The 12,557-nt window shown below is 42.1% G+C and overlaps 2 protein-coding genes across 4 annotated transcripts in view; one reads left to right on the forward strand and one right to left on the reverse strand.

Annotated features, from left to right (window-relative positions):
- Positions 1–3,977: 3,977 nt before the first annotated feature.
- Positions 3,978–12,557, forward strand: part of RAPH1 (Ras association (RalGDS/AF-6) and pleckstrin homology domains 1) — a 130,328-nt gene continuing 121,748 nt past the window's right edge. For all 3 annotated transcript variants that reach the window (XM_043991592.1, XM_043991593.1, XM_043991594.1), the window contains exon 1: positions 3,978–4,334. The gene's annotated coding sequence lies outside the window, so the exon portion shown is untranslated. The remainder of the gene's footprint in view (positions 4,335–12,557) is intronic.
- Positions 4,039–4,968, reverse strand: LOC122747170 (basic proline-rich protein-like). Its single transcript, XM_043993361.1, has one exon. It carries the CDS (start codon positions 4,966–4,968, stop codon positions 4,039–4,041), a length of 930 nt encoding a protein of 309 aa, XP_043849296.1.

Below are 12,557 nucleotides of genomic sequence, written 5' to 3' on the forward strand. Positions count from 1 at the left end.
TCCAACATACTACCCTGCCTCCCTCCTTTGCCCAAGTTGTTCATTCACTTGAGTTAACTTAGGGTAAAGGGTTACCAGGTGTCCTATTTTATTGATAATTCTGTTTTTCTTAGAGTTTTACCCAATTAATAAAACCTTACATTTACAGTACTTTCTCACAACAATCATTTTAGGCCAGTAGTACAAGTATTGCCATTCCCACTTAACAGATGAGGAAACTTGGGCTCAGAGAAATGAAGACTTGCCTATGATCCCACAATAAAAAAGTATAGAAAACGGAGCTTCAAAACCAGGTCTCTCCTGATTCTGTTTAGCCTTCTTTTTTTAACTATCTGAAAAAAAATCACATTGGAGTAGTAATATACAAAACTTGTCACCCTGTTTAAATAATTACTGAGATTACTATCATCTTCTCAAGCTGGATTTATTTTTTAAATTGTTTTGTTTTGGTTTTGCATGGCAATGGGGGTTAAGTGACTTGCCAGGGTCACACAGCTAGTAAGTGTCAAGTGTCTGAGGTCGGATTTGAACTCAGGTCCTCCTGACTCCAGGGCTGGTGCTCTATCCACTGAGACACCTAACTGCCCCCCTAAATTAAGTTTTAAATTCTCATTTGAAAGGTAGGTTTACTTCCTCAGATTAAAGGAAGAGTTTACAGTATGGTATCGACTTTGTTATGGATTGTTAAAGGAGCTACATTTTAGAAGGTTAAAAATGACAGAATCACAATAATGTGCTTGAGGAAAATGAAACCCAAAGAAGTTAACTAACTGGGCCCCAGTCAGTGGAAGAATTAGTCAGGAAGCCCTGATTCCCAAATTCAGTGAGTGGTTTTTCCATTCATCAGCAAAGTATGTTAATGATTCTATTCTTTTTCCACCACAAGATTAAGGAACAATGTCTTTCTGTGGATTAATTCAGATATGGTTTTTCCTTCAGATATTTGGATTACAGTGATTAAAATGAACCGACCTGCCTAATCTTTTTAGTAATCGTTTCTCTCTTTGATTGTTGTTTGACCAACAGGAGGGCTTAGATGAGAGGGAGCAGGTTAATAAAGAAACTGGAAAAGACTATAAGAAACCCAGTAGATATTTTTTAATGGTTTGAGATCTGTTCCTGAAGGATGATGTGCATTAATGAGATCACCAATGCATGAAAGCACCAAAATCTAAAAAAGGGAAGGAAATTTTAGCTAATGTAATGTCTTCCTTGTTCTGAAAAACATAGCACCCACCATCAATTAAGTTTGATAGAAGACAAGTTTCCTTAATTTATTTTGCTTTCTTATCTAACAGGATGTATGATGACAGTGAATTGACATTTATACATTTGCTATTTTCTCCCTTAACACTTCTATCTTTTGTTAAATAAGAGCATGTAAAAGGATGGGTATGGATCATTACAAAGGGCATTACTATCACTATGCTTTAAAAAAAATCCAAAAAACTTAATTCATTCAACAAATATTTATTATGTCTACCAAGTGCAAGGCTGAGAGGGATACAAAGAATAAAACACTGCTTCCTGTTTATAATTCAGTGAGAGTGATAAGACATGTACACAAATAACTATTAAAAAAAGATAGTATGTAACAAGGACTATAAGAAGGGTACAAAGTGCTGTGGGAGTTACTCAATAGCAACATATTTGTAGACAACAAGCAGCAAATTACATTCCAAGAATCTTAAAGAGTTTATTCAATTTAATATCTAGAAGTGCAATTATGTGTCTAAAGTATAGCAGTCTTTTGAGTGAAATGTAGCTAAGAGCAATGTGATATGGTTCTGAACACAAGCATGGAATGTATTTGTATAAAAGACTGAAACAAATTGAAAATGCTCAGTTTCAGGAAGGCAGAATATAATTAACCAAATCAGAATATAGCCCTAGGACAGAGAAATTAACACTAGTTCTTAGAGGAGGGATAATCTGAAAGGGTTTTAGGAACTCTGAAACATATAGTCAATTTTTATACTTCTATGGAAATTCATGACAAGGTATCCTGAAATTCCCCTCAGGCAGAAAAATATGGTATAGAAATGTTCATTCACTGCATTTGGTCCTTATTTCCATTTCATCAGTTGTTTCAGTCATCTCAACAAATTTTTACCAGTGTTGCTAGTAAATAGTAAAATAGACTGAAAGTTTTACCTTTTCTTTTATCCTTTCCATCTGTAAGTGATAATAACCAGCATAAAAATCAGAAACTAATGACCTGGATCATTCAATATCAGGATAACCTGAATATTCAAGAATTTGCTAAGGAAAATAAATGGGTGTTATTAGGTATATCTCCCAGCTGGAACTGACTAATTTTAATCAAGGAGGCCAGAAGTTATTTGAGAGTACAAGATATTTTATGTGGATTTTATGTATTTGGGCAAAAGTTCAAAAACAGACTTGATTTTCCCAAAAAAGCAATTAAAGATAATGAAAATGCACAGCTTTCTGAAAACTCCACAAAGTGCATTGCATTGAGCTAAAAAGGGAGGTGTTAGTCAAAGTGAGAATTCCTTAAAATGCTCACAAATGTCAATGACAATGATACTGATTCAATTCGATCTGATGAAGATTTATTCAGACTAAAAGTTGTCTTGGTTTATTCCCTCTCTTTGAATAAGTAGATAATAGCGAATATGTATATAATTAAAGTTTGCAAAAATGCTGCAGGCACACACACATACAAATACACACAATGTTTCTTATTTGATCTTCTCAACAGTCTTAACAGGTAAGCTATTAATTAATTGTCCCATTTTACAGAAGAGGAAACCAAGGATGAGGGAAATTAGTTAATTTGTCCAGGGTCATAGGCTTATTGTCTAAATGGAATTCAAACTCAGGCCTTTTTTTCCTAGCCCATACCCTGATTCCCCTCTTTACCCTCTAAAATACCTCCAATTTATCAAGTATATAGCATGTTTGTACATAGTTATTTGCATGTTGTCATCTTTCCCATTAAACTGAGCTTCTTGAGAGCAGGTCAGGTAATTGCTCTATGGTTCTCAACTGGTGTCAAGAGATTTTTTTTTAAAGCTGCCTTTCTATTTTTGTTTTGTATTTATTAATCTATTAATTCATTCATTGTCCCACCTTCTCCTTCTCTCTTCCCCCTTCTTTCCTTTCTCTCTCTCCCCACCCCCCTTCTCCCACATTTCCAGCAATTAGCACAATGCCTGGTACGTGGTAGTCACTCAAAAAATACCAGTTGACTTGATCTTGTTGCTATTTGGTCAGTCCCTTCTCTCTGGGCTTCATTTTTCTTATTCTAAGTAGATCACACTCACCCCACCCCACCCCACCCCCGCCCCCCACCCCCCGGCCTTATTGATCCAATTACCAATCTATTGAAGCTAAGGAGGCCCTCCTCGGAATAATGTTCTTATATGCACGAAATAAAATACACAGGGAAGCCAATTGCATTAATTATCACACATCCAAATGATTATCACACATCCAAAAAATAAATAAATAAGTTTGCCGGACCCCAGGCTAAGAAGCTCTGTACTAGTTAGCTGAAGCGCTTTCCGGCTCTTCTGCGTATTATACTATAAACAGCTTTGTCTAAAGCTTGCTTTCTGGGGGTCCAGAGCGCACGGGGAAGCCGGCTCAGGCCCGGGAAGGGGCAGCCACGACCGAGGGCAGGCAGGGGAGCAGTGGCCGAGCCTGGGTTTCGCTAGCTCCTTCACTCATTCATTCCCGGCAGGATCCACTCCCTCCGAGAGGAGATTCAGAGGGACGCTCGGAGCACGGGCGGGGGGCCGCGCGGGCGGCCCTGGAGGTGTCTGAAGACACGGGGAGGGAGGGCGCCCCCGGCTCGCCACCCCACCCCACCCCCCGCCTCCAGCCAGTGCCGACCCCGAGACCCTAAAGCCCTGGGCGTGTACAGGGTGGGGAGGGGGGAAGAAGGGGGGAGACTGCGGCGTGATTGGTGCTGCGGCCTGCGCCGGAAGTGAGCGGCTGGCAGCGGGGAGCAGGGGGAGGGGGCGGCGGCGGCGGCGGCGGCGTGAGTCAGACGGGCAGGCGGGCAGTCCGTCAGACCGTCCGCTCGTCAGCTCGTTGGTGGGTCGGTGGGTCGGTCCGTCGGCCCGTCCTCACGTAGCCCGCCGCGATTCGCAGCCTCGAGCTTCCCCGCGGGGCGGGCGCTGCCGCCGCCGGGGAGGGGGCGTGTGTCGTGTGTGCGTGAGAGAGGGCTCTGCGGCCGGAGCCTCCCTTCTCCGCACTCCCCACCCAGCTGCCCGCCGGCCGGTCACGCAGCCCGCGGGGCGGGAGTAGCAGCGGCTGCAGCAGAAGCCGGCAGCCCGGTCCGGCCCGGCCCGGCCGCCGCAGCGGTGAGTGAGCCGGGGGCGCCGCCTCCCCTTTCTCGGCGCGCGGCCCCGGGGGGTGCGGTGCGGTGGGGTGGGGGTGGGGGCTGGAGGGAGGGGGCGAGGCGCGGCAGGCGTGGCCCATCCTGCGGCCCCCTCGGCCGAGCCGCGTGGGGGTCGGCGGGGACCGTCGCGGGTGGGCGGCGGGGGCCGCGGCTGAGAGACAATGAACGAGCTCGTCCGGGGGCCCGCGCATACTGGGTACTGCCCCTCGACCAAGCTCTGCGGGGCGTCCCGGCAAGTGACCCCCGCTTTCGCGGCTCTCCTCCGCCCAGCCTAGCCCTGCGGGGAGAGGGAGCGGGAAGGTCGGTGCGGTGGCCGGTGCCCTTCCCCGGCCGGGGAGTCGCCCCTGGGCTCCGGGCCGGCGGCTCCCGGTTCTCCTTCTCGTCCTGAGCGTCGGATCCGGAAATCCAAACGGCAGCCGCTCGGGGCTGTTATTTTTCGGAGGGGAGGGGGGAGGGGGGCAATAAGGAGACAGCTTCTTTTTCAGAGAGGGCTGGACTTGGGTGCAGTTTGATCCTCCTAGAGTGAGGTTCCCCCCACGGCTGGCGGGGTCCTCCGTGACCCCTACCCGGTGAATGTCTTCCCAGGCATGTGGCATGACATGAAATAAAAGCTGCTGTTAGCAGGGAGTGTAGCTTACACCCCTATCTTTTAAATAGGTTGTCATGACTCCAGTAACAAGAGGAGTTGTTCTTGACCAAATTCATTTTCCTGAATTGTTCCGAGTAAGGAGTGATTCCACCCCCCCCTGCATCGTTCCTCATGAATACGAGAAGAGCTGCTCAGAACCAGAGGAAAATCAGGGTGAAGCAAGAAGGGAGAGATTGTATTGAGGAGAGAACAAGGGCATATACCCATGAGGATAAAGGGAAAGTTTAAGAGTCTAATATGTTCCATGTCTTGTATTTATCAGAAATCGATATATAGGTACATATAGGAATATATTTTTCTATATTTATCCGTTAATTTTGCTTTAGTTCATCTTTTTTCATAATTAGTCATCAGCATAGTTGGTAAGGATCAGTTCATTATCTAATTCAATTAAAGTATTACTAATGCATTAAATGATTTCCCCCCATAAGTGGTTTATCTTAAGGATTATATAAGGCAGAATTGAGATGTAAGAAAAAGGTAAAATGTGCTCTGTGACACTAGTATATGTGTTGATGAGGAATTGAGTTACTAGGTGTTTGTAAAGCAACTTGATAATACTATTATGCATTTATTTATTTATGTGGCACTTTTTTTGTGTCTGATTTTTGTCCACCTAACATTCTTGTTAGGGTTGGGTGCTATCCCCATTTTACAGAGAAATTTAAGTGTCTTTTCCTAGAATCAATGTTTAGGTCCAGTGAATTGAGAGATCTGAGTCGGTTAAGTATGGGACATAGTTCGAATTTGGACTTTTTCATCTGCAGGTTCTGCTTTCAACTTTTAAGGCTTATTTATTTAAATCACTAACTCCAGTTATCACTATATGCAGTAATCACATATGATTGGGGGGGGCATAGAAATAATTTAGTTCAACTCCTCATTTCCCAGGAGGAAGCAGGTCCAAAGAGTTACTTACCTTAGGTTACACAGGTAGTAAGTGTATTTTGAACCTACATCTTCCAACTCCAGAACCAGTGTAGTGTCCTTTTCCTTACAGCACACTGCCCCACTTGTACCCACAAGGTGGCACTCCTCGAAGCCCAAATTGAAAGCCTTTTGTATTAAAACACTGAATTAATTAGTAATCCTTCAGAGAAATGAAAGCCAAAAAGACAGCAAACCAAAAAGAACAGGGCAACTGCTTCACAGTGCCTCCTGAGAAATACTTCATTTCCAGCATTACTGAGGAGGTAGGAAGAGAAGTAGGCAGGAAGGCAGAATGGGGTAACCTGCATAGCTTTCTAGTGCACTGGAGTCTAGCTTTCATTGTGTGATATTGTTTTTATTTCTTTTGTTCTGAATTCCCCAAACTTCAGATCTAGTCATATTCAAACATAATCAAGCTTTTGTTAAATGCCTACTGTGTGCCGAGCATTGTGCTAGGCTCTGTTGATACAAAGACACTCTGAAGTACAAAACTGTATTACAGAGCCAAATGTGACTTTTGAATGACTTTTTTTTCCTGTTATTCATGTTAGCTTAGATAATCAAGTTGGAGTGTAATACAAAATAATCTGTAGATGTCACTTTGTAATGAATATTATTCCTTTCTGGTAGGAGAAATTAATTTTTTACACTCTGAAAGTTCATGAAGGTTATTCAGCACACAAAAAATAGGCAAATTGAACACAATAGTGTAGGCCTCCATCAGTCACGGAGGACCATGGATCAGCGCCTTGAAAGCCACAGGCCACAGTGTGGCTGTGCAGTCCGATATGGGAGCCCACATGTTGTATCTACCCCATGGGGAGTAGCTGGAGTGTCCTCTCCAGGGCGCTGGCCTGGGCGGATCAATATGGAAAACAAGCTGTTGCCCATGCAGCAGGTTTTCCCTCTCCATGACATTGGTGGATCCAAAGGAGAGGCAGAGCCAATACAGTTTGGCACCAGTGCCGCCTCAGGAGTTGCCAGAGGGATGTGATGTCCAACATCCAACTGCCTAAGGGACTCAGACTCCTGATTTTTCCTCACGGTTAACTCCCAAAGCCTTTCCCATATATGGGTGCAAGGCAGCGGAGGCTTAAAATCAGGGTTTCCTTTCGGGCAGGTGGGGCTAGTTAGCCTTGGCAACACAAAAGTAAGTACAAGTAAAACATACATTCTTGAATTGAGATCAGCCTTCTTTGTCATTGTACTTTATCCCTTACAAGCTATCACTTTATTCCTTTTTTAAAAAATATACCTATGATTTTGGCTAATTATCAAATTTCTTATTGATTTTTAGAATACATTGTTTATGAGAAATGCTCTTGTCTTAAGTTGCAAGTCAGTCAGCTAGCATATATTTAATGCCTACTGTATACCAGGCACTGTTCTAAGTGCTAGGGATATAGAGAAAGTCAGGGTAAATATCTAACCTCAAAGAGTTCACAGCCTAATGGGAGAGGCTGTGCCGAAGAAGAAGAAGAAGGTATATACAGGATAAATTAGGGGTAGTTTTAGAGGAAAGGCACTAAAATTAAGAAAGACTGGGAAAGGCTTCTTGAAAAAGGTGAGACTTTAGCTGAGACTTGAAGGAAGCCAGGGAAGGGAGGTGGATATGAAGAGGGATAGTGTTCTAGGCATGAGGGAAGTCAGTGAAAACCTGAGCCTGAAGATGAAGAGTTATGAGAGGAACAGCAGGATCTGTGTCACTGGATCACAGAGTACTTGGAAAGGGAGTAAGATGTAAAAAGACTGGCAAGGTAAGAAGGGGCCAGGTTATAAAGTGCTCTAAAAGCCAAACAGGAGGTGATGGGGGCCGTTGAGATTATTAAGTAGGGGACTGATATGGTCAGACCAGCACTTTAGGAAGATTAATTTGACAGCTGAGTGGAGGAGGAATTGGAATGAGGAGAGACTTAAGGGAGGGAAACCAACTAGCAGACTATTACAGTTGTTGTCTATCCTTAGTTCTCAAAGAGGACCAATGACATCAGGATGCTGATGTCTTGACCTACAAGTGAATTGAATTTAAGTGAGGAAGGGCTGGGCAAAAGTCATCAACCTCACTCCTCCAGAGTCATCAGAGTCCAGTGGCAAGGGGGACCACTCCAGTGGAAGACCTTGACCTTTTTAAACTCTTTCCCAGATCTAGGCTTGTCTGAGATAACACCCATTTAGTGATTAAATGCTAGGAAATAATTGAGGCAAAAGATATCCTAGTTTGGCTTCCCAAAAGAATCAATCTGGGCAGGAAAGACCCATGGAGTTTCTTACCAGAACCGAAACAATTGTTATTTACACTTACTCTGAGCCATCAAAACCCAAACAATGAGCAAGTGATACTTGAGCTGGGACCTATTATTGGCCAATTAGAGCCAGAGCAATTTGGGTTTAAAGGTATAGTCCATTAGTTCTATTTGTATCCCAATGGGTTTTTATCAAACCCTGGTTTAGCAGAGCTATATTTCAAGGAATCATAAATGAAAATTGCATGAAAAAAAGTTAATTGTCCCGATTTTTTAAAGTAGTCCGTGTGAAGTGATGAGGTCCTTTACCTGAGGTTGCGGGAGAGAAGAAGGTTCATACACAAAAGGAGAAATGACAACTTGATGAATGTTGGGATACAGGGAGTAATATAAAGTGTAGAGTCAAAGATGATGCCTAGGTTGTTAGCCTGCATGACTGAGGGTGTGATACCCATTACAGTAAAAGGGAAGTTAGGAAGAGAGGAAAGTTCACTTTTGGACATGTTGTGTTTAAGATGTTTCTGGAACATCCAGTTTGAGATATTCAATGGGCAGTTGGAGATGCAAGACTGGAGGCCAGAAAAGAGGTTAGTGCTGCCAAAATAGATCTAAGAATCATCTGTATAGAAATGATGATTTGAACTATGGGAGCTGATGAGATCACCAAATGAAATAGTATGGGGGAGAAGAAAAGAGCCAGGGCAATCTTGGAGACCCCCACCCCCAGTTATTGGTTGCGACATGGATGAAGATCCAGAAAAAAAAGAGACAAAGAATGAGTTGAACACACAGGTAGGAGAATCAGGAGAAGTCAAGATCTCAGAAACTAAGAGAGACAAGAATATGGAGGAAAATAGGGTTATAGACAATGTCAGAGGCATCAGAGAAGTCAAGAAGAATGAAGATTCAGGTTTGACAATTAAGTGTAACTTTGAAGAGAGCAATTTCAGTTGAATTATGTGGTCAGAAGTCAGGTGGCAGAGAATTAAGAGGATGAGAAGAAAGGAAGTAGGCACTAATTGTACCTAACCTTATCATGAAATTTAGTCACAGAAAGGAGGAGTGATATAGGACAGCAGCTATTGGTCTGATGAAGTGAGGGCGGGGAAGATGGTTGTATTTATAGGCAATATAGAAGCATACAGTAGACAGGGAGCATTGAACATTAGTGAAAGTAGGGATGAAAGTGAAGACAATCTGCTGGAAAAGACAAGTTGTTATGAGATCACTTGTGAATGGAGAGGGCTTTGTCTTGGAAAGAAGGGTAGCATGAAGATTTTGCTTTATGAAAAATGTGAAGGAAGAGCAGAAGGCATCCAAAGTATGTTAAATGAGGAAGAGGGGAGAAGTGTAAACTCAGCAAATGACCTTAATTTTTTGAATTAAACAGGAGGCTAGGTTTTCTACTGAAAAGCTGGGGGAGGAGGGGAAAGAAGCTGTGGAAGATTTTAGAAGAAATGAAGTTTTGGAAAAGCCACTGTGGTGGGTGTGATAGTGAATTGATCATCAGTGAGAATCCATTTGAGCTTATGTAACAAACTTGTACTGAACCCAGACAACACAATTTCATTATTTTAGTAGCAGCTACGTGATGAATCAGAGCACTGGAACTAAATTCAGGAACACCTGAATTCAAATCCATCCTCAGGCACTTACTAGCTGGGTGACAGTTAACAAGTCATTTAAACTCTGTTCTTCAGTTTCCTCAGTTGTTAAATGGATAACATAACACTTAACTCTCAGAATTGTGGAGATTAAATGAGATAGTATTTGTAAAGCACTTAGCACAGTGCCTGGTACTCCTGTTCCTCCCTCCAGTCTTGTTCAGCAGCACAAAAGTGGGATTGAAGGCAAGTGGTTGAAAGAAGTTACTGAGCCTTTCGTTTAAATTTTCTGGGCCTCAGTATTTACATCCATAAGATAAGGAGATTGAATTAGATGGTCTTCAAAGGTTCCTTGTTCCCGAGATCAGCAACCTCCCATTCAGAAAATGTGGTGGCTTTATATGAATCAGTATTGCCCTTCCAAAGTTATTGTTTCCATCATATCACTCTCCTGCTCAAAAGTCTTGAATGGTTTCTCAGTGCCTAGAAAACAAAGTTTTTTTCTTGGAGAAAAGGTGTCCAAATGTGTTCTGTAGTGATTTATAAGTCTTCTATAAAAATAAAACTGTGTTACCAGTGAATTAGATTATTTGAAACAGTTGGAGAAAATCAACAGAAGAAAGGCACCAAAATTAAGGGGGATATGGAGAAAAGAGTATTTCAAAAGAAGTATTAACCCATAAAAGGCTATTCAGATTTCCAATTAAGAGATGACTGTTGGCCCTAGAAAGCAGTTTCAATAGTGATGGAAAACAGATTGCAAGGGATTAAAGAGAAGAATGAATGATGAGAAATTAGAGCAGGGGTTCTTAACCTTTTTGTGTCATGGACTTTAGTATGGTGAAAACTATGAATCCATACTCAGAATAATTAAACACATAAAATATATAAGATTACAAAGGAAACCAATTGTATCGAAAGTTATCAAAATATTTTTTAAAAGTCTAGACCCTAGATTAAGAACCGCTGATAGTAGAGGAAATTTGTTGCAGATCATTTATTTAAGAACTGGTGGTGAAAGAAAGAAGACAAGGTAGTAGTGAAACAAGATAGTGGAATCAGGGAAAGGTCTTCCTATTACTCTGCCCCAACATACAAAGCAGGGTAAAACTTCAGCTACTTCTGCTTTAATATATGTGTGTATTCCTAAAAAACTCAGGCAATGCAATAAAAATCATAAGGAAAATGAGGTTAGGGGGACAGCACTCAAAAACTTAGTCTGTGACACATTTTAAAAAATAGGAACCTAATAAAGACTGTTGTACAATTTTATACTCATAAATGGTTAAGAAATACATAAATGCTCTAATAAATAGTGGCAGCATCTATCCTTAACCTCAAGCTGCTGCTCAGCCTGCACTTATTCAGGGATGGTGGATGGAGGTGCCAAGCTAGCAAAATCTTGGGTTAAGGGTGAGAGGGTAACTTTGGCCAAATCTCCAAGACCAGCGAGGCACATATATAGATATAGATATAGATATATAAAAAAATATGTCTGGAGGAAGGGGGGGTAGTATGGATGTAGAGCATCCCTCTGCCCACAGGTCCCATTGTACCAGAAGAAACACAATAAATAAATAAATTGTAAGTTTGCTTGTAGAAGGGGGGCCAGAAGGGTTCTAGCTTGTGAATTATTATGAGGTGGTACCGTTTTCTGCATTCTTGCTGTTTATCACGTGACATTGAGCATAAACAAACCAAAATTCAAATTGTTCTCTAATAAATCAAGCCAGGTGGAACAAATTTATGTTTTCAAAATGAGCCTTATAGCAGAACTGACTTTACATGTTTGAAGAAGGTGGTGGAGAGAGGTATATTGAAAATGTTTTAGGAGGAATAGTATCTGGAAAGCCTGAGAATTGACCCCTCTATTGAGCTGCCAAAAGTCACAGCTTCATTTTGAAACAGTTTTACCCTTAAAAACTAGGTAATTTCAGGAGTTTTCTTAAGAGGGACCTTATCAGTGCTGTCTTATAAGCAGGATACATGTATGTGTATCCTTGTATATGTCTAGGTGGACTGATAAAGAGAACTTGACTAGCTTAGTACTGTGGGGACAAATTTTTAATTGGGGAGTGTTAGCTAAGCAGCTTGCGGTGGCAATATTGGGGCAAGGAACGGGATTTATTTTATTGTATTGTATTGTATTTTGTTTTTTGGTTAGGCAGTTGGGGTTAAGTGACTTGCCCAGAGTCACACAGCTAATGTCAAGTGTCTGAGGTCAGATTTGAACTCAGGTCCTCCTGAATCCAGGGCAGATGCTCTATCCACTGCGCCACCTAGCTGCCCCAACAGGATTTATTTCAACAAGAACAAACTTTAAAAAAAAAAAAAAACACAAACAGGATGAGTAGGATCAAGGGAAAGGAAATAAAATGGGGAAAGGGAAAATTATACAACCTGAAAAAACACCACCGCCCAGGAATCAGCTGAGAATACACCACAGATAAGAGACCTGAATCTGGTGTTCTCTAAGTTGTTCTCAGGTCTGGAGTGCTTCTTACCTCCAGTATAAGCATCTTGCCATGCAGAGTCTTAAGTCTAAACTATTTCGTCAATTTACCTAAAGTCATATTCGTTCTGCTGAGTCTGATAGCATTAGTGTGAGTGGTAGCTATATATTGGACTTCGTAGTATTCCTTGTTAACTAGTAGGCTTCTGCTATGTTCCTGTTCACTTTCTTATGCCCTTTTTTGCCTCATGGTGATACAAGGAAGGGTGGGAGTAGGGAGGGTGGACCTTGGACCTGTGATTTCACT

Source organism: Dromiciops gliroides, chromosome 3 (genome assembly GCF_019393635.1).
Source record: "Dromiciops gliroides isolate mDroGli1 chromosome 3, mDroGli1.pri, whole genome shotgun sequence".
NCBI classification, from domain to species: Eukaryota; Metazoa; Chordata; class Mammalia; order Microbiotheria; family Microbiotheriidae; genus Dromiciops; species Dromiciops gliroides.